The following is a 22,942-nucleotide window of genomic DNA, read 5'->3' as shown; positions in this document are numbered from 1 at the left end:
TTTGCTTTTTTAACTTTTGTCGTTGTGCAAATACACAAATATGTGCCTGCTTGTTTTTCCGTTTATGCGACAGCGTTTGCTAGAAATAATTATATTTTGGGGATATGCTGAGGGTATTTGTTTTCATCACTTCTATAATGCCACTGTTTTCTTTCTTGATTGACTTTGATAATAGGCATAAATGAAAAACGTAAAACAATTTTGCTCCTGTTGATAAATTTAACTGAAATGTAGAAGTTTTACACAGAAGCATGGCCCCGAACTGAATTATTTCATTGAAGAAGTATCTCTATATGTTGATACATTTCATGTGAATTGCTTTACCAATTTCTCAATTTATTTTGGCAGTTATTAGCGATCGTTAGTGTGGTATATAACTTAATCATAACATGAAGAATTTACCTCAATTTCCTCAATTGAGGTGTGTATTTTATTGGTCGTGCCTGACCGTTCTTCTGTCTTTCTGTCTTTTTCAACAAATGGATTTGGCAATGGGAGCAATTAGCAGTTAGATCCTTTTTGCTATTTTTATGCAAATCGGGTAAACTAAATGAGCTCCATTCAAGTAATTTCAATAATATTTTAATAAGTAGCTCCCATTGCAAGCTAAACTTTTGAATTGGGCATAAACATAATAAGAAGAAATGTACGTACGAGTATTAGTCTACGTTGCTTATTGTATGAGGAACTGCTGTTGCTGTCGCTGACTGTGCTGCTGCTGTTGTTGCTTTTCACGGCTGGCAATTAAACTTTTCTTTGAGCAGAGTTCATAAATCACATTCAGCAGCAGCGGTCGCGACGGTGGTCCCGACATTTCATGTTGGGTTGCTTGAAATTGGTTAGGCCACAACTTGGCCTGGGATGCTAAGCGCGTGTCAGCTGTTTGTTTTGCGTATGGCAGGCGGCTGACTAACCAGGCAGGAAAGTAAAGTACAACTTTAAGCACAAGCTGGAAATTTAAATGCTTGCATTTCTTCGACATAAACTAGATGTTGTACGGACAGCGGTCAACGATAGACGAGAGTTAATCACAAGAGTCAGCAATACTGAGCCATCAACCATAGTGGCAGGCAGAGTGTGACACTGCAGACAGCGTCTCACACTTGACTGCTGTTGGGTATCAGGACCACCTAAGCCGGCTCAGTGTCTGTTAGGACTCAAAAGCGCATAGAGCGGCCTCCGTCCCCGAAGTTTTTGTTGGAGAAGACATCAAAATAAGCAGCGGTGGGACGAGACAGACTACTGCGTCCGTTGCCCAGCATGTAAAACAGAAGTGGCATCATATGCAAAGTCAAAACCACTAATGGGTCTGCGCAATCATAGGATAAATTAAATTCCAAATACAGACGACAAAAACAACGGAAGCGGCGGGCACGACGATACAAAGCTCGACGGGACTGCGAACAGTGTGAGGCTCGGCTTGGAGTCTGGAGTCTGGTTCGGGCCTCATTTATAAAGTTTTGCCGGCTGCAAATGATATCTTGCTCGTGCACATGTAACCGCAAGCGGCAACCGCAGAATGGTGGCAGCAACAGTGCCAGTGGCATCAGCCACCCAACCACTCACGTCTTTGCAGCAACTTTTCATTTGAATGCCAAGTGCTCTACTTTGCTCACTCTCTTTGCGTGTCCTCTATCCATCTCTCTTCTCTTTGCAGGCTAAGCTGTTTCGCATCTTTCAACAAGTCTTTGCAGTTGAACGTGACGCTCATCAGGAGGAGCTTCGGCGTCTGGGCATCTATGTGGTGCGCAAATTTGTCGAAGTTGCACCAACTAATCCGAAAATCTATGCCGAGTTATTATTTTACAAAGGCATCAGGGAGGCGAACGAGCTGGAGACAGGCTATTGTGATGCCTACGAAGCGTGAGTATAAGGGGGTTCCCATGAATGAAGTGGTTGCTGGAAGTGGGCAGCCTGTGTATGGCTTTTCAGATTTAAAAGGTCATCAGCAAAGTTGAGCGCATGATTGAGTGAGCAAGGCGGTGAGTGAAGGGCATTCTGTCTTCTATCTGACTATCAGTTCGATTGCCTTGCTATGCCCTTTCCAAAAGGGCATTCACTTCTCATAACAGAATAGATTAGAGCATTAAATTCAAGTCCCTTTTAAAATGGATCAGATAATCGATCGGCATGTTTTTAATTAAATGTTGACTCTAAGAATTACTTATCTTATTTAAATATACAAGTAAGTTTCGAACACGTTTATGGATTATTGTATCAAAAGTTAAGACAAGAAGCTATGAAGGTTGGCACTGAAGTAATAAAGCCGGAAGACTTTGACTGAGTGTCACTAATTGGGCTTAAAGCATTAATTCTAGTGAATTGAAGTGTAATTAAAACTGTAGACCCAAAACCGATTCTATGAATTTATCCACCAACTTCCGGATTTTGTGGTTAGCAGAAATGCAATTCAGAGTATAAGAGCTTCAGTAATGCTAAGAACAACATCCGCTTCTGGTTGAGGTCCAGTTTAGGGCTGGGTTCAATGCATGATAAATGATGATGCCCTGTGGCCAGTGGGTGTCCACAATACAAACCCCAAAGATACTCGTATTTTCAACATTTCAACCACAACACTTGACCATTCATTTTATTCATTTTCAAAGCGGCACCAAGGGAAGCTGGACCGAGGAGCAGGAGACCGAGCTGCGATTTCTGTTTGAGGAGAATCAGCGCAATCCTGAAACTGATAAGGGTAAATATGACAAATGTGAACAATCGGAACTGGACTGGGCTGACTGGGCTGAGATTGCTGCTGTGTTGCTTAAAGTTGCGCGTTTGCTTGGCGTGTAAATTAAAACTCAATTTGCAGTAAATGAATAGAAGCAATCAAAGCGCCACTCAAGCCAAACTAACGATGCCAAAGGCAAGGCAACAACAACAGCAGCAACAACAATAACATTTCATTGCGCTGTCGTTGTAGGAGTAGTAGTGACAGCTTCTCAACCCAATTGTGTCTGCTCTTTCAGATGTGATTGATTGGATTTTGGACAATTTAGTCGACAAGACACGCACACGACGCGGCGTCCTGAAAAAACTGAAGGAAATGGGTTTGCTGTTCAAGGCACCCACCAAGCGTTCCACCAAAGCAGCGGCGGGTGGCAAGAATCAGTGGCAGCCGGAGGAGGATGAGGAGCTAAGCGGCTTATACGATCAGCATCGCACGGAGGCGGGTAAGTGGTGTTTGGGCGATCTGATGGAATGGGTGGGATGCCTAATGCCCTACTTTTCGACCCTCTGCAGATTGCCTGGAGCGCATTGTGCATCAGTTTGGAATTCGACGGAGCAAACAGCAGATCATCAAGCGCATGATACAGTTGCATCTCATAGCAGATAAATCGGAGATAATGCCCCCCAAAAGGAACAAACGCCAGTCAAAGAAGCAGAAGAGTCAGGAGGACGACGATGGTAGCGATGCCGAGTTCATGGAGGAGCCTGTATTTGGCGCTGTGCGTAAACCCACCAAACCCAGCAAGGGGCCAAAAAAGGCAAAGCCGCGTAAAATAGTCCGCACACCTCTGGATATCGGTACAGTTCGTGCGCTTATCTCTCAGGTAGATGCGGAGCACTATCAAGCCGCCCTTGACTGGCTGCAAGAGTGTCTGGAAGAGGCCAGCGAGGATTGTGAAGAGGCCGCCGAAGAGGATGATGGCGTTCCGCTGCTGCCACTGCTGGATGTGCAAAAGGACGCCATGGAATTGGGCGCTTTTCAGAAGGTGTTGGTGGCGCTGGGCATACAGCCGCCCATTGCCGGCATGGAGAACTATTGGCGCATACCAACCTATTTGAATGCAGCCGATTTGAAGCTGCGCGCCCAAATCGTTGCTGGCGACGAGGTGGCACAGTTGGAGGCTAATGATGAAGAGAATGAAAGCAGCGAGTCAGAAGCGAACGATGAGGAAGTGGAGGAGGAGGAGGAGGAGGAGGAGGAGGAGGATTACCTGGACAAGCGCAGAAAGCAGCGTTTAGAGGAGGTTGCAAATATATCGGCACAGCAACAGCTAAAGCTAGACAGCCTCATGTACAACGAAAGCGATGCTGAAGGCGAACAGCGCTTTCCACCAAAGGCCGCCAAAAAAACTAAAGGAAAGAGGCAGCGCAAGCAACAAAAGAGTGACAACGAAGAGCAGGAGCTGGAAGAAGTCGCAGAAATTTCGCGCAAATTGTCGCGCAAAAAGCGACAGGCTGCTGTGTCCAGCGAGGAAGAAGAGGATAAGGATGTAGAGGGTGCTGACTTTGGCTTGAAGCAGCCAAGTAAACCCAACACGGATGATTTATTTGAACAATTGAAAGCTAAGCGCACCACTAAAATCAAACTGGCCGATATGGTTTTAAATGAGTCAACAAGGGCTGCGGCTCTCGAAAAGAATGGCAACGGCGCTGAGGGTAACGAAGAGCATGAGGACGCCGATGCATTCAATTTTAACTCGGAGGACTATCGTGCACGTTTGCTAGAGCTCGAGCAGGATGAGCAGAATGAGCAGCAAGCCGAGATAGAGGGGGCTGAGCACAACAAAGAGAATAGCAACGCGGCTGGCAAGTCGAGGCGAACACGTCGTGCTAATGTAATTGACTCGGATAGCGACAATGATGATGATGATGGCGCTGGTGAAGCTGGCACCGTGCCTGCAGACACGACAAACAAACGCCCACGCAGTGACAATGAACAAGATGTCGGGCAGAGTGACGAGCAGAAGGATCCGGACGAGGACGAGGATGTCAACTTTCTTGCGCGCAAAAAACCAACTGCGAAGCGCAGTGGCCAGGAACCCGCCAAACGTCGTCGTCTAGCCATCATCGACGATGATGAGGACGACAATGATTTTTAATGCCGTGTAGTTTTGATTTTGTAGCTTTGGCATAATTTACCTCCAATAAATGGCCCTTCTAATTTGCATATCGATTCAAAAGCTTGCATCAAATTATTCAGTTACTTGAAGCGGTGGAGGCGGAACAGGTGCCAAAAGCCACTGGGCAAGTCACTGAGCACGGTGCAGCCGTCTGGTGGTAAACACTGACCAATGCTGGCAATTTGTGCAGCATATTGTTGTTGTTGTTGTTGTTGTTGTTGTTAGGGTGTGGGGGCAGTGCAACAAAGCGCAATGCAATTGGACTCAGTCCCAGCTCAGCTGCACTTTGCACAGCCTGAGCAATGAAGCGCCTTTTGTCTCTCTGTGTGCAGGAGTATGTGTGTCCGCCTGCCTGCTAATTTGGTAGCTTTTGTTGTACATTTTACTGCCGTTCTTGCTGCTGCTGCTGCTGTTGTTGTTGTTGTTGCTGTTGTTGTTGTTGCTTATTGTTGGCCAGCTGCACTCTGTTAATTTTGAGATTGGGAGCCTAGGCACACTCACACAAAAATACAACGACACTCTACATGCAAAATTGGTTTTGTGGCATTGCAATGCACTCGCACTCACACACACACACACACACAACTGGAGGTGTATGTATGCACGCACTATACATGTATGTGTGTGTGCAGTAAGGGGGAGAAAGGTACACACACACACAGAGAAGAGAAGTCATTGTGCTTGTCAGACACCATAATCACACTTAAATGCATGGCTTGGCATTGTGGCATCAATGGGCGGGAGGATAGTTGCCCAGGGGCTCGCGGCTGTTGATGGAGGTAGCATCAGCGACTCAGCCGCCATCAATGACTATTGGCAAGGCAAAGCTGGGTTGTGAAAACACAATGGTTTAGCTTTTCCATCAGGCATACTCCGAATTTTCACTCCTTTATCGATCGATCGAAACCATTCTCATCCTTATTCAAAATTTGTATTAAGAACTGTACTGAGTACCAACTCTGTATTATAAGCAACTCCTTCTTAGTGTATGTTCTTGTTTAAAACATTTATATTATGTGGAAAAACTTTTGCACAAATTTGGCTTTCAACCCGAAAAAGGTTGGAAAATTCGACTTATTAAGTTTAGCGAGGCTCGTCGAACTCTAAAATTGTATTAAATTATTGTTTAAAAGATAGTTGTGTTCGAAAGCTATCAAAAAGTAATATGTCTAAAGACAAATATAAAGTAAACTAAACATACTATACAATTAATTAAATCAATAAAGCCATTTAAAAGAAAATAGGAAACCTAAAAGCACAGATTTGAAGACAGGGAGTATTTTATAGCAGAGGCAAGAGTATTTAGACAGGTCCTAGATCTAATATAGATGATGGGATCAACGGTGTGCTCAGTATCCTACTGCGCTGAATTGTTACGGCTTCATATTCTAAGACGACACAAAAACCTTGCGAAAAATATATGAAAAATATTTATTTATAAAGCAGCAAAACAAAATCAGGAATTCTTCTTCAGATTTTATACTATTTAATATCTATACTAAGTATTTAAGGCTGGCAGGTGGAAAATTCTTTTTTTTTTAAAACTTGCTTTGAATATATTTTCGTAGTTTTCCATTCACAGCGATTTAATATCAGTTTTAAAAATTCCACAGTACCTTTGTTTATGAAGCTGCCATTGCTTAAACGTTTGTGGGACGCAATTTACGTTCAAAATTTGCAAAAGTTTTAGTCCAAAGATTTTGTGTAACTACGGAAAAGTTTTTGTGCAAATTATGGTGTAATAATTTATGGTTGTATTTTTCAAACAAATAAGTTGAAAATGTGGTTATGGGGGAGGGGGAGGTTGAAGGGGGACGGCTATTTAAATGTACGCTTGGCCTTTTATTGCAATCAAAGGCGTGCTGACGGCTTGGTATGCAATACTTCCGCTTCCGTTGCATGCAACGAATTTAATAAAAGTGATTAAGCATTTTCCTCTGAATTTCTTGTTAGCCACTGCCGGAAGCTGATGTTGTCGCTGGCCAACGTTGCGTATACGCAATGCTGCCATTGTACGGCTTATGCGATTACAGAAAATGAGTGCATAAATTCCAACATAAAATCTATGCCGACGCATAAATCACTCGAGTCTGTAGATGAGGAGTGACAGCTGCTTATCGTCGTTGGCTTAGACACTTTATTTGCGCGAGGGGCTAAATTAAAAAAAGTACGACTTACACACGTGTGCCTGTCACACGCTCCACTCCGGCGCACAGTAGCTGTCGACTGTCACTTTATTAATTTCAAGATGGCGGACCCTTAATTTAAAAGGCAACGCGGTAGGGGCGGGGGCTGGGGCAGACACACGAGTGGTTATGTATGAGCATATCATAATTTATTTCATTAATTTAATCAAGGCACTTGTCAACTGCATGCGCTCAAAGCATGCTACACCTTTTTCATAATAAAACGCGAGCTTGCTAAAAAGTAGCGAGCAAAAACACAACTTCATTTTAAAATCACTTAATACATCGTAAATTATGCCGGAGTGCCACTGAGTGGGTGTGCGTATGGGTGTGTGTGCGTGTATAACTAAATTATGGCTTGGAAAAAGCGCAAGCTGCTTCAAAGACGGTGCTAAGACTCACACACACAACCCCACTGGCACAAATACTTGTACAGTGTCATGATTATCAGGTCTTGACGCTCTTCAGTGGGTTCATTAGGTGATGAGAAGCGCACAAAGCATAACATTCGAAAGCAGAGCTACACATATACATACTTCTATGCATGATTATGTTTGTGTCTGTAAAGCTGCATGTGTGCGTGCTCTTGTACATACACACATATAAGTATGTATGTATCTGACACATTGACAGCGTTATATAGCCTCTGTGAAGGCGCTCGAACAATAAACTGTAACGACAGCTTTCATTAGCGCCAGCAAACAAGCTGAATGCAAAGGAGTTAAGTACAGTGCAAGCTGAATAAAAAGCACTATAGGCGCACTATTTTCTAGATACAATCGCGTGAGTTTGCTGAAGAGTAGACTCTGGCTCATCGCAGAAGCACGCTTTCAAATTACGAATAAAATAATTGCGGTCATTGATTCTCTCCTATAAAAAATGTCTGCTATTATCTTGGCAAATGTCCGGTTGCTTTTGTGTGCAGCTTGCTTCGTTTAACTAATAACATTATCAGTAATCGAAGGTATAAGAAGGAAAAGTTAATCAAATACATGTTCTATTTATTATCTTCTTGTTTAAAAAATGTAACAAGTCATTTTGATTTTGATATTTATGGTGGGTACTTCTTACTGTACTTGCAGGCGAAAAGTTTTTTGCTCCACGTTTTTTAATGCGCGACACATTCTCTTCATTAGAACAAAGGCCGTGCAGCAGATAAGAAAGTAGCAATGACAACAGCACCACCTAATGTACAAAGCAGTGAACGGATTAACCTAATCTCGGGCTATAAAAGCGAGTTTATTGTTACACACGCGGATCCAGGAAAGAGTGAAAATGTGCTGAAAAAGTCACATTTCATCATAATGACAACAAAGACAACAGAACGACAATGAAGAGGAGGATGTGGCATATGCAGATGATGGTGCTATTTGATGAGTTTGTCTTCCAGTTTGTCTCCCCGAAGCTGTGTGTGAGCATGTGAGTGTGTGTTTGTGCCGATGGCACATGTTTTGCTAACAATCACACAATGTTTATACAACAAAACTTTTTAGACTTCATTCGAAACGTTCAAGAAGATTTCGCCAAAGACAAAAAATCTTTGACGTGTGAGAAAGGAAGGAAAACAAAAGAAACAAAAGGCCAGGCAAGTGACAAAAAAACTTTCCTTTTAAAAAAATGATAAGAAAAAACACATGCGTTTTTGCGCTTACTTTTTAAGCACTCACTAGGCTTTAACAGCCGTCGGGGGTCAACGAAAGTGCCAGAATATAATTGTAGAAAGCGCATGTCATGCCACTTTTTCCGGACGCCAAACAATCACAGCCGCTCTAAGCACTCCTCCCCCACATGCTCCCAAATTCTCGGGCAGTTGGCTTACGCACAAACTTTGCGGATTTTTGTGGACATTTTTTGTTTGGCCCTGATGAGGGTTTGTCATAAGCCGACTAATTGTTATTGTAGTTTATGTGTTGCCTTGGGTCGGGCTTTTAGTGCGCCTAATAGCAAGCACACAGCATTTGCTATGGAGCTTATCATTTCAAATGCTAATACACATCTAATGCTCCATAGTGTTTGTGTCCGATTAGCTTAATGGCTCCTGCTTCCATCCATGAACCGCTTTGTTGGCCCTGTCAACTGTGCTGCATTGAGCGTATAAATTGTTATTGCCATTGTCTGTACAAACAGAATTTGTGCATCTTTCGATTTCGCGCCAAATATTTTATATTTAACGCGCCATAAATAAACGACTCTTTGGACGTTTTGACGACGCGCATTGTGGCTTTGCCAATTAAAACATGAATTATAAGCCCATTTCCGAACAAAAATAGAAGGAAAGAGCACCAGAGACCAAGAGAAGCGTCGCCCTGCCAAGGAAACGGGCTGGCGAGACGGGCAAGCATAAATTCACGCTTGCCAAAAAGTTTCTTTTGTGTGGATTTATTATAGGCTGGATGTGGTTAGATGTTAAATGTAGAAATTCCTAAGGAATGGCCAAAATTTGGGAGTGGTGGTATATGGCAAGCATTAGCTTTACTTTCAATTATTTTAAATGGCATATTTATGTATGAAATGAAATTACAATTGGGACTATTATTTTATGCATATAACTATTAAGAATTCAATTTTTTGATCAAGTAAAAGACGAATTCCCTTTCTGTTTATCACCAAACATTCTTTCCTGATCCTACTTTTCATTTTTCACAGTCACAATGCTTTAAGTGCGTCCCATCTAAAAAATCTATTTCATTATGTTTTTTTTTTTGTTATATTAAAAGAAATCAAATTTTTGGGTCTTAAAACAGCTGTATAGCCAGGCTTTCCAGTCATATCGAAGACTACGAATAAAAAAAGCATCTTTATGTCTGAAAACGAGTCTATGTTGTGGGATCGAACATGCTTCCTTCTGCTTGCACAAACCGAATATACCCGTTTAGCCTTCGAGTAAAGGGTATTTAATCTTGCAGCTGCATTTTAAATTAGTGTCATACGAGTGCTTTCATAACAAAAATCCAGACAAAATAATTAAGTCCCAAATAAGCCTGAGCTTATCACAGTGTTTTTGTTTGTGTAAAGTGGAGGTTTTAAAACAAACTACGACAAAGTTAAAATTGCCACAGTTTCCAATAATGAGCATATAAATTTTAATCCCCAACACACAATTTTATGGCTTTCTATAGGCGTTATCGGACTTTCAAGTAGTTACCTTCATATTTGCACTTTAAATTAATAATAAATAGCCACCCATTGGCACTGCCCGGCCGCATCCCATGCTGATTGTTTTTTGTAGAACGAATATTCATTTAAAATGTTTTCAAGCTAATGGCACAATGTTTGCACATGAACATCGGCATTGAAGTACTGCACTGCCACTAACCGCCATTCTTTCGTTTCGCGCTCGTGCAAATTAACATTGTATTGTAAATTGTATTTCATGTGCAATTGTAAAATGCATATTGCGTGTACGTGCCCGTCACAAGAGCTGTAGCATACTTTTAAGCGCAGACTATAATGCCACAACTGTCAATCAGCTGGGCAGTCGTTGAAACGTTCAATCGGTCGCCGCCCGCCACATAAGGCAAGCGCATGATGCTTGTATTTATATATACGTAGACGTAGGTAGTATACATAGGCGAGATATGCACGCGAACATTTTTTCCGCTTGCACGCCTCAAACCATAAAAAATTATGCAAAATTCAAGCCCGAGTGATTTTTATTTATGAGCAGCCAGGACGGTGCAGAAGCGTTTGTTTGTCGGGGCATTAACAGATTTGCGCACATAAACCAAAATTATGGCAGCGATGGCGCATTTTATTTGCACTACAGGCTTTTTTTACGCCCCAACTCGAGTTCGTTCATTTATTAAATTGATGGTCGGGCTTCATTGCCTGGTTTGTTGAATCAATGCAATTTTCGCTCGCATTATTGGCGCTGTGTTTTTTGTTTTGTTTTTTCCCTGTTGTTTGCGTATTTGCACAGACTAAATGTCTGACTGCCTGTTCGTATATCGGCTCCTAGGCGAAACGGCGGCGCAGGTGCGCTGTTGTTTCTTTTGCTTTTGCTGTTGCTGCAACTTCTGTCAGCCCGCATTAAAATGTTTGGCCTAGGCTGAGCTCGGGCTGGCTACAAGCAGAATTCCAACTTGGACATTATTCAAGCTGCTTTCAGTATATAAATCAGTTTCATTTTGGCGGGCTGTGGCTGATAAATTGTATAAAAAACATGTGTGGCATGCAAATTGGCGCCAAGCTAAACATTAAGCACTAAGCAAATGTGAAATATTTCACGGTGCGCGCAAAAGTATACTACAATTTTTTTGCACCTCCAGCGGCAAGCAATGGCGGCAACGGCAGAAAAAAATATGTTTGCCATTTTTAATGTGTTTTTTCCTTTTGGGATGTGTGCGTGCGAATCTCTGATTTCTCGTCCTTACATTTGCCCGCCTACCGGCTACGCTTTTATTGTGAAAAAGTGTGCGTGAGTTTACGTTTTATTTCCTTACGCTACGTGGTCGTCGTTGTACTTTTATAATGTCAGTGGTGATGTCGGTAGTGGCAAGGGTGGTGGTCTTGGCCCTGTGTGGTTGGCCGCCCAGTGCTTTGTGGTAAATTTGCAAAATGCGTGAGCAGACTAGCTGCCAACCGTTCGCGTTTTATTTTTTATTTTTATATTGTGTATTCTTGCATCGCGTTTAAGCCCTGGCCACAACCGCAGTGCGGCGCTCGTGAAAATCCTGGCAAGAATTTTAACGAAAATATCGCTCATGCGTCGACTCTCACTTTTTGCTTAAAAGTCGTTGGGTATGAAAAAATACACTGCAGTTGTTAGTTTCGTGGCCATGTGAATGGTCACAAGTGTTCACGTCCGTAGCACGTTCAAAAATCAATTAAAAGTCTGAAAATTGCGCGTGCATGCATTGAAAACTCCCAGACCGCCATTCTAATCCATTGCTAACGACCAATTGTGTGTGCACACCATCAGGCTTAGTCTGTTTTTATATTTTTGAAACGGCCCTCACATGAATTCTTTCAAATGATTAGATTTGAAAGGAGTTTATGTGCGAAGAGGATGAAGAGAATGAATTGATTGTCAGAACGGTGAAATATTTCACGTTTAGTGCCTTTTATATTTTTTTATACGATATTTCGCATTTTATTATCAACCATGGGTGACTTTAGGCTTTTCAATTGCGTCTTCACTAGCACTAAAGCTCTACTCATTTAGTATTATGCTATTTAAAATTGCTGATTTATAATTTCGTGTTTCTTGAGCATTTACTACTCATCGTAGCAAAGATACCACAATTACCCGTTTTCAAAATCTTGCTAAGAATCATGGCATTTGGGGTAGTCCACAGTTTTTAACGTAAGAAAAGGTTGAGCTAATTGAAGAAGAGCTCAGAAAATGCTTTCAGTCGGACAATCATTTGGTCAAATGGACCATTGGGACACAAAAAGACTAATATAGAATTGATAGACAACATTTTAGGAGTGTTTTTAGAAGATTTCTATACCTTTTGTGAACAATACAAGTATATATAACTATAACTATCTTCAATTTTTATTTACTTTAATTCTCTTAAAAATAATCATGTACTAGACAGTGCACTTAAACCGAAATCGCCACTGGGTCCTCGATAGAAATATTGTTTTCGTTTTGTTGGCTAGTGTAATGAACCGCACATTCACCCCAAAACAGACACATGCCAGTAAATAAAACTTAAACTAATCAACCGTTTAACATTTAACAAGGGTTTGGCGTGCCCTTCAATTTAACGTAACCAGATATTTTCGCACAGATGAACCTATATACTACATATACTACACATATGAATGTACAAAACTGAATCTTTGAATGGCCCACACAGTCGTCTGTGAAAAAAAGAAAAATTCTTCAAATGGAGCGTAGGCAGCTGAACACAGCCCTAGAAACTCTGGAAATTCCGACAACTTCGCCAAAGGAGAACAAACAACGAACCACATGCAGTTGTGGGGAAGAAGAAGACGCAATCGCCTTGATAACAAGATTAAAAACCTTTCAGCAACGGAAATTGAATTCAAATTCGACACACAAAAGTATGCAACGAATTGGACGCGTTTTTTCCTTTGGCAGCCAAAATGACAAATCGAGGCAGACTGCAACAAAACTTCACGCGTTTGAGTGTGTGCGTGTGTATGTGTGCTTGTCTCTCTCTATGTCTCTGTATATATGTGTGTGTATGTGTGTATGAGGAATGAGTAAATACCACTTAGAAGTCAAGCAGCAAGTACTAACAGTCAGAGGAAGACGTGCCCAGACTCAGGCAGGCTGCGTACAAAGGCTTACAGGCTTACTTTGCTTATAACTCATACGCCTCGTGTGCCTCCGGCGCTTTGCTCTCTGACTATCCAACCCCCAACTCTCAATCCCCAATCCGAATACATTGTGTGAGTCGTTGCTCTTGCTTTTGTTGATGTTTGCGCGCTGTCGTAGTCGAATTTCAAGTTTTTAAGTATTATTACATTCCTTTACCCTTTTCAAGCGAATTTGTCTGCGACTTTTTTCTCCGCTCGTCGACGGATTTGCTGCAAAATATTTTTTCACAACTTATTATTATTGACTTTTCGGCAGCGCCGACTAGTATGCAAACCGACAAGCTGCCGCCGAGAAGTTTGGCGTTTTCAAGTGCACGTGTCTGGCAGCATCGTGAACTTGCGTTGCTGGTGATGTCGCCGTCAATGCTTTGAGAGATGAGGACCCGGGTGACCTTATTTGAATAATAAAATAAGTTTCGAGTATTTTAAAAACGGCGAATCTTGTATAAAGTATAAAACAGATGTAAACAACAGGAATGAATTTGCTGTCCATTAAAAGGAATGCAAATTAATTGTCGATGTGCTGAATAGATCATGACATTAAAAACCAAAGAGAACCAGTATTATGATTTCCTATTTATAGAATTTATGGTGGCTAAAGAAGTTGATTGATTTATATAACTGTAAATCTAATGGGTATATTTTTAAACAATTTTTAATTAAATCAGAGCTTGGCTTGATCTTGAAAGTTAGTTCAACTACACTTCCAATATTACTTTTAAGAAATATAACATTTTTCAAGTTTATTATATTGTAGATTATAACTTAGATATCAGAATAGAAGAACATTTATTGGGTGAAATTTTGAACTTTTACTTGATAAAGAAGTGTTTGCAAATATAACAAAATTAAAAGCGAAAACCATCCGCATATGTTTAAGGTTTTGTACTCGTATTGTGTCAATCAAATCAATTGTTATGAGTAGAAAATACGGCCACCCTGATGTGGACGTCAGCATTGTCACCGTCAATGTTTGCCGGCATGCCAAGCTGGCAGACAATTTTCCTTCTCCTGTCTACATGTAAAAATGTGCCTGGTGTAAAAGTATTTGCTGTCCGCCTTTTCTTCATATGATGAAGCTATTGAAGTTACAGAGAGGCTCCAGCTCCAGCTTCAGCTTCAGCTCCTGTTTCTGTTTCTGTCTCTGCTTCTGCTCCTTTTCCGGCATGAGCATCAACATCGGCATCAGCAGTGGCTGGCAGCAACAACTATGATAGCAGTGTGTTTGTCTGGCATGGCGTTGCACTGCATGAAATCTTTCATCTTTTATCTTTTCACTTTATTTAGAATTTTAGTGGCATGTTACATGTTGTACACGCCCCAGTGGCAGCACGCCCACATTCAAAGTCACTGCTGCCACATCCGCAGACATTTGCTATTCATATTTGCACATTAGATTATTGCTTGCCTAAGCACATCCTACGCTCTGGACTTTGCCTTCTCGCCTCCATCTCAAGGTCTCTGTGTATTGGTGTGTGTGTGTGTGTGTTTGTGTGTATGTGTGTACGTGTATGTAGAGCTCTTTACACTTTAGCTTAAGTTTGCTACTCGAAACTTGCAAAAATGTTTGCCATTTGTTGTGGTTGCTGTCATGGTTATTGTTGCCACTGCTAGTACAATACTGTTGATGTTGCTCGGTAATAACGGAAACATCAAATAAATATTATTATATTTTTTATCCTGTGCTGAAAAATTTCCTCGTATTTTGCTGTTGCCGAGAATTTACTCTATCACAGTATACATACATATGTATGTATGTATATATGTACATATTTTGCTCAATAATATTCCGAATTCTGCAATGTGGCCATTCACCTATTTTTGCATTGTGGCTTTGATTCCACAAGGTTTGTTTAACTTTTTGACTCTTTGGCAACTGACTGGGAAGGTGTTGACGCATGTGCTTGACATCCACATGATTGGGCAATTGAGCGCCGGGCAGTTGACAGCGCTCAACCGAAATGGACTGAGTGCGAGTATATTGCCTAAATTTAAATCGAATGGCAAACAGTCGAAAATTTCTTTAGAAATTTATAAATTCATTCCCATACACGAATTTCTATGCATACTCGTTCAAATTTGTTATGCTTTAAGCAATGCATACATATGAGTGTGCGTTCAAGCATATTTAAGCAGTCGCCTGCTGTTTATTCTGTTCCGTAGTGGCCTCATAAAGCACAGCTGCTCATATTCAGAGAGCCGGGCTTATGTTAGGATTAGTGTGATATGCTGCATATGATGCACACATTGAAAATGTCACATTAAAAATAATGAGGCATTTAAATAATAGCATGCGTAATTGGTGAAATATGTATAGTATGCATACGAGTAAATGAAAACATTCGATGGCTTTTCATTTGCATAAATGTCCTTGTCCATGGTAATGCCTCTCTAGTTCCTTTGCTGAGCATGCATATTTAAGTAGCCTACTAAATTTCTATTAGAGCTTGTTTGCGCAAATAATTTAAGGCCAAGTATTCATAAAACCACGATTCATTCTATTTTCTAACCACATGCAGCCTTTCCTAACAAACAGATCAATTTGGCTGAATTTTATGTTATAAATTCTGCATAAAAATATGCACGTGTTCATTTTATTTTTTCAAATTTCACTTCCAATTGTTTTCTGTTTTTATTTAAGCTTCGAATTGTTTTGTGCCAAACTTTCGACCACCCTATTGATGCATACATGCTATATATGTAGCTACATTATTTTTCTACTTATTTCACTCTGCAGATATAAATTATTTGCTGTTGTTAGGTGGCTTGTCTTAAGTGCAATAAATGTGTGCGAGTATTTTAATGTGGACAGTGAGAAGTTAAGTATGAATCGCACTTACAGGTTAATTTCAAATTATTAATATTGTTTTGAAGAAGTTCATAGCAAGCAGACACCTTCAACTTTGCCCTTTATATAACTTTTCTAAAAATAAAACATAAATTTTTCCTACGAAATGGCTGTCTCATAAAGAATTCAAAGTCTTTGTGCGCTCAGACAAGTGCGCACGCACACTGAGGCAAAAGACAAGACAAACAATATAGCGGCAAAAATACGAGTATAGTAAAATTTTTGTCATACAAATGCATAAATATTTCAGTTGCACAAAGAACTAAAGAAAACAACAGAATCCTGCAAGAGAGTCTGACAGACGATGTTGCAGAGACAACAGCAACAACAGCAACAATAACATGAATAACGACAACAACAGCACCATTATTGTTAAGGTAGCTTGGTGGTGTGGTTATGGTGCGTGGTGTGCGGTGTGTGTGGCGAAGTGTAGTGTGGTGTGTGGTGCGTCTGGCAAGGGCGGAACAACTAAAGAACATTCAAAAATTTCAACAACTTTTTGCAAGTCTGAGTGTTGGTAGTGTGTGTGTGTGTGTGTGTGTTAGTTTATGTGCTCAGTGTATGAAAAAAGCATTTTGTGGGAATACAAACCAAACCTAATAGCTTTCTATGTTTACATGTGTGTGTGTGTGTGTGTGTGTGCGAATGTGTGTTTGTGGTTGATATTATATTTCAAGTACAAGTGCTATACTTGTATGTGTGGCATAGCACATGTGTGTGTGTGTGTGTGTGTGTGTGTGTTTGTGTATTTCTGTTGATGTGATAAACGCGTCTAGAATTATAATTAAAGCAAATCTATGTTCCCCACACACAACACTCGACAAAACACACACACACACACACTCCCACTCACCCACACGTGTGTATTAGAGTGCGAGACTTTTTCGCATTTTACGTGCTTTCATTAAAAATGAAAACATTGCGCCGCCGGCTAAGAGAGACTCTCTGCTCTCTCTCTCGCTCATTACTTCTCACTCAGTCCCGCTCTCCTCAGAGTCAGCAGTCTGTGCCTTCGTCGCCACATATGACGCGTCGACGTCACCGATTTCAAGCTGACTATAAATGTACTACACGTACATACACATACATACATACATACATACACACAAATACATACAGATATAAATATGTACGCGCCAGGCTTTTGAAAGTCAACTTGCTTATTCGTGACATATTTTGTTGTACGTAATTGCGCGTGTGTGAGTACGTGTGTATACATATGTATATATCCGTATGTATAGGAGTGTGTCGGAGGAGTGTGTGTGTGTGTGTGTGTGTGTAGCAAAGTTGCTGTTGCCGTTGTAATCTTGGTAATAACCACAAAAATTATTATTGTTGTTGTTCTTGCCATTGCCATTGACGTTGTCGTTGTTACTGTTTTTGTTGCTCTTCTTGGGCGTCGTTGTCGTTTCAGGCATTGTTGCTGTTGTGGTTGCGGCTCCTGTTGTTGTTGTTGTTGTTGTTATTGCTGCCGCTGCTATTGTTTTTGTTATTGTTGTAAGTGCCAATATTGTCATTAGAGTGGCTTGTTACGCAAAAAGCAACAGCGGCGACATCTTGCGGCAGTTTTCGTATTTGCAACTTTTATTTGTGTGCGTGTGTTGGACACGTTTCTATGCGCACCCCCTCCCCCCTCTGCGCTCTCTTCCCGCAGCCCACCATTTTATATTCCCCATCATCCCCCCTCTTAGCTTAACTGCATCATTATTTTCGTCTTTCCTTTGTTCATTAAACGAACATGAAACGTTAATTTAATAAAGTCAAAGTCGTGCCTTGGTCGACTCGGTCCTTTTATGTGTCCTGGGCATAGGACATGGGGCATGGAGCATGGACCGGGGACTGGGGACCGGGGACAGGGTGGTTCTTGATGGTGCTGAATGGTTGCTTGCGGTTTGGTAATTGAGCAATGCTCGCTTGAGATTTGGGCCCAAGCTTTGAACAGTTGGTATGTTAACAGGCAGAAGTTCTTGGCAACGTAATGCCTTTCATTATTTTAATTCTGTCACCGAGATAAGGTTTAAATGGTCGCTAAAAAGCAACACGGCTCCGAATCGTGTACAAACTTAGTCAAAGATTACTTCAAAAATAATTGACTCTTTGTTTTATTACAAACAATTACAAAAGTATGTTTTGCTCTACCATCCATCATCCATCCATCATTTTGTACAGTCACAAAATGTTTTTACTCCAAACTATTTGTAAAGATTCTCTCTTCAAGAAAGAAGTCAAATTTTTTTTAACTTTTTTAAGGTTTTCCTAAAAAAAGATATACGATACGGACTGGACTTGGGAGTAGGCTAAGTGAGACCGACATTGCTTTTGATAATAAGTTGAAAGAGATTACTTAGATGTCTTATATTTTCTTCAAGCTCAACACTTAGTTTCAAGGATTACAAAAGGTAGGGAACTTTAGGTAGGGAAAGTACTCTTATAGAAGATGACGAAGAAAAGCGAGCCTGGTACTGGCTGCGTAGTACTGGAGCAAAGTCTGTTTGCTAATAACATTTCTCCGAATTTACAGAAGTTGTTGAATTTCAAATAGAGTTAAATGTGGAAAGTTTAGTTTATTTTATGAACTAAATCGGGCTATTGAAGACTGAAGATTTTTATAATTTACCTTTATTATATTTCTAGAATATATTTGCAATGAAATGCCATTCGAATATGTGCTGTTAATAGCCCAACCTCGAGCGCTTCCGCGCGAGGATTAATCGGGTTGTGGGCTGTAAAAGAATTATTAACCCTGTTGTAAAATGCGTGTGGTTTCCATAGCCTTCCAAACTTTTAAAATATAAGTTAGGTTGCATTTATTAGCTAGCAAGGCTGTGGGACGATTAGAATTAGCGTGCCTTATTTCTAAACCGCTTTAAGTCCACTTTACCCAACTGCTGCTTTCCTACCCTATAAGCATAAATACTCGTATTCGTTAAACTGTTATAGCAGCAACAACAACAACAACAATAAAGCATTCATATGAAAACTTTTGAGCGTTTCCACTGGAATTGACTTACATAAGGTTGTACGTACACAAACATGCTCGTACATGCACGAACTTATGCATATGCATGCGTTTATATATAGAGTCTTATGTGTGTACATATGTATGTATGTATAATGAGAAGTCTGTGCGTGGTTCTGTTTTATTAGCCTTACGAAATGCTGAGGCTGCGTCTCCTTTTGTGCTTCTACATATGTATGTGTGTATCTTATATTGCCCTTGTCGAGGTTAAATTGAAGAAATGTGTTCTAATTAGCCACACACGCGCTCGCCCCGCGCGTTGTCCGCTCTCCTCAGCTCCAACATCTTCCAAACTTTGCCAATGCCGAAAATTCCTTGTTAAAGTCACATTAGCTTGTTAAAGGTACGACTACTGTATGAGCGCCTGGGTGGGTTTGAGTGTGTGTGTTTGAGAGTGTGCTTAAAAGCCAAAGGAAGTTAAATTTATTGTTTGCATGCCGAAAATAAACCAAAAAGCTTTGCTTCGACAGTGCTCATTGTTGCCTGCTCCTCCGTTAGAATGCTTTAAATAATATTCTGGCTCAAAATTTAAATGAGCGCAGGGTGCGGGGGCTGTCACAGTCGATGTTGGTGTTGTCGTACCTTTTCAAAATTCTGCCTTATTAGGCGTGCTGGCAGGCAAAAGGTACCAAAAAAGGTCGCTGTGCAAAAAATAATAAATAAAAATGAACAAGGACGGGCATAATTTAAGGCAATGCCAATACAAACATTTTATGGAACCCACTTGTTGGCCCATCACTGTGGTCAGCAAGGTACGTGTACTGCACGTCAACTCGAAAGACGAGGGAGTGTCAGTGTCAGGTTTCAAAATTTGTTACTCAAGCTACTCCAAAGATGAAGGAAGTTATTGGTCGTTACTTGGCCGAAGGCCTCATACGCTTCCCCACGCTAGTGCCATGTATTCCACCACATAGGCTGTATTAGATAATTTTTTAAATGAAATACAACACTCTTCCATGTTCCATGATTTAGAATAAACGGATGCTATGCCTATATTAATTATATTTACAATTTATGGCACAATTCAGCTTTTACGACTACTCAGGGAATTGCTCAGCTGGAGGGACGAGTGACTCTGTTCTAACTAACTTCATCCGCAATAGTTTCAATATTTTTCTGCTAGTCAACCTACAATTCTGGGTGTTCGTTCGTTCAAAATGCAAATACACCTCGTCTGATGTACATACTATATGCTCGTTGAGCTTAGTTGTGTGCCTGAAGATACTGATTATCTGACCGTAAATTTATCCAAATTATTTAAGCAACATAACAAGCAACTCATTTACTTTAAATCTTAGAGGCAACAAAGTATAAATAAATTAATGTGAAAAGTAATTCTGGAGTTATTTGCCAGATTAATAAATATGTATAATATAATTTCTTGGAAGGACAATGCTGAAAACTGTGGCAGTCTATATGAATATTAATCAACCATGCCCTTTTTGGAGCAGGGTATAAAGAGATTCTCACACCTCGTTGTTCATTTCCAACGCCCACGACTTGAACATAACTTTGGCCACCCCTATTCGCCTTCCCCAAGATTTTATATCGTTCGTGTTGCTGTCCTCTTGTTGTTTTAATGTAGCAGAACGCGAAGTCTGCCTTGTGCAGAAGTGAAAACAAAAACGCTTGTAGAAGTTAAATTTGCGTTGGACTATTTGGCTTCACTATTGATGTGCGCGCATTAAAAAACAATTTTTATGCACAGCAGCAGTAGCAGCAACAATTCCGAATGTAGCAGCAACGCTGCTCTACTCGCAGCAACAACATCAATCTTCCCCCTCTCGCTCCGTCCACACCAAAAAAAGAAAGCAGCAACAATGAAGCCCTAAGTGGACTTTTATTGACTTTTAGTCAAAACGAATTTCGAAAATTTATCGAACGCAAGGCGCACGTTCATTACCAAAAGATGATGAGGTACACTGCTGAGGCTGCTGGTGGGGCTACATTCCGATAGCAGACTTGGCGGGCGGGGGTGTTGGTGGAAGTGGCCAGGACAGTGGTCCATGGCATAGAGCTCATCAATTTCGCATTCGATAAGCGTCGTCTTCGTCATCATCCTCGCCTTCGGTGTTGTCTTCGTGGCAATGGCCATTGGCGTTGTCACAGCCATTGACTGCTGCTGTCCACTCAGCTGTTGATACATTATCATTTTGTCGTTTTCGATTACATTTTATTTCATTTCGCTTCTGCGTGTTCTTTAGCAATAAACATTCCGATCTACTGCGCTTTACTGGAAATCAGCGCAGGTCCCTAAATTGTAACAGTCATTCAAAAATATCTTATTTAGAAGCTATAGAAAGTAAGTGCTCATGCAACATTAACTGGTGGATCCAACTTTTTAAACGTTATGCAAATAATGAGTGAGTAGAAGAGGAAAATTCACTTAATAAGCCGCCTAATGGGAGTTTTACATATGTTCAGTACATATATATTAAAAGCTAACAAGTGGGCCAAATATAACAACGAAGGGCATGACTTGTAGATCGAAAGGATATCGGATGTACGGTGATTTCTTGACTACAGCAATCGGGGTATAAAGCAATGTTTTGCTTAAAATTTTACATAAAATTGTAATGTCTAGAAATGAAAAAATTAAAATGGGTCAATTTATCCGTTGTGGAAGTGGAGCGAATCTAATATCGGAAAATATCTTCTCAACTATCATATTAAGTAAAAGATGAAGCAAAAGACTAGGCCAGATTTGGTTAAAACTATTCTGAGTCAAGATCCGTAGACCACTTGCGAAATGCTAGTGAAGACGCGTGTCTATTTATTATATTATTGTTGATATTTTAAAAACTTCTTCTAAGATCTGCTGTAAGCCTTTTGAACTATAATATTCATTATATGAAATAGCAAGGTTCTTAATCAGGATGGTTGCTGTCTCATCACTTCTTTTAAGAAATGAAAGTGGCATCAGATATTCGCAATGTGTGCCCCTCGTATTTAATTTCAAAAAGCAAGAGTATGCACATATAGGGAAACGGAAAGATCCAATAGACAAAGACAATGCTCATCCCTTGATTTACAAATATATTTTTGTGCCTTCTAGCCGAGTCAATGAATGAAATCTGAAGGCCTGACTAATTGCGTAGTGCTGTTGTTTGTAGTTTGTTTTAAACTGAGCGTAGGTGGAGGCATTGTGACACAATCAGAGCAATTAGGCAATGGGCAGGGATAGGGGCAGGGAGATGTGTGGATGCTACATTGAACCAGTCAGACAGCATGTCAGACAGCCATCAAGCCGAAAAACAATCACAAATCAAAATGGCGGCAAAAGCAGCTACAAAATGAACAATATCTGAGCACACAGACTCACAAACTTGAACATAATCGCACATACATACCTACAAATTGTTGTCTGATGTGGACGGATGTGGCAGAGAGACAAGTGCAGCATAACAAGCAGCCACAACAAAAACAGTAACAGTAACAACAACAACAACAGCAACAACAACAATAGCAACGGAAAATACTTTGTCTCCGTTTTGCCATGCATTTTTAATAGCATTGGTTTTATTATTGTATTTTGTGCGGAGCTGTGTGGAACTCTACTCGTCTCTCCGCCTGTCTTTCTCTCTGTCTGTCTGTCTCTCTGTCTCTCTGTCTGTGTGGTGGGTGTGATAAAGCACAAAAATCAAAATATTCAATGCCAAAGCATAAAAAGCAGCGGCAGGAGGAATCAGACAAGTAACTGATATAGTCAGAGTTTTGCTACAGATATTTGGCAACAAAAATATTT

General features: G+C 40.7%; 1 protein-coding gene across 1 annotated transcript in view; it reads left to right on the top strand.

Annotated features, from left to right (window-relative positions):
* Window positions 1–4,829, top strand: part of LOC115620998 (protein timeless homolog) — a 108,893-nt gene extending 104,064 nt beyond the window's left edge. Inside the window, exons 15-18 of the mRNA XM_030514518.1 lie at window positions 1,658–1,863; window positions 2,607–2,695; window positions 2,970–3,173; window positions 3,244–4,829. Coding sequence (XP_030370378.1) covers window positions 1,658–1,863; window positions 2,607–2,695; window positions 2,970–3,173; window positions 3,244–4,829 — 2,085 coding nt within the window. The remainder of the gene's footprint in view (window positions 1–1,657; window positions 1,864–2,606; window positions 2,696–2,969; window positions 3,174–3,243) is intronic.
* The last annotated feature ends 18,113 nt before the right edge of the window (window positions 4,830–22,942 follow it).

Source organism: Scaptodrosophila lebanonensis, unplaced genomic scaffold, assembly GCF_003285725.1.
Source record: "Scaptodrosophila lebanonensis strain 11010-0011.00,11010-0021.00 unplaced genomic scaffold, SlebRS2 tig00000024-arrow-pilon, whole genome shotgun sequence".
NCBI classification, from domain to species: domain Eukaryota; kingdom Metazoa; phylum Arthropoda; class Insecta; order Diptera; family Drosophilidae; genus Scaptodrosophila; species Scaptodrosophila lebanonensis.
Note: the sequence above shows the minus strand (reverse complement) of the source record. Positions and strands in the feature narration are given on the sequence as shown.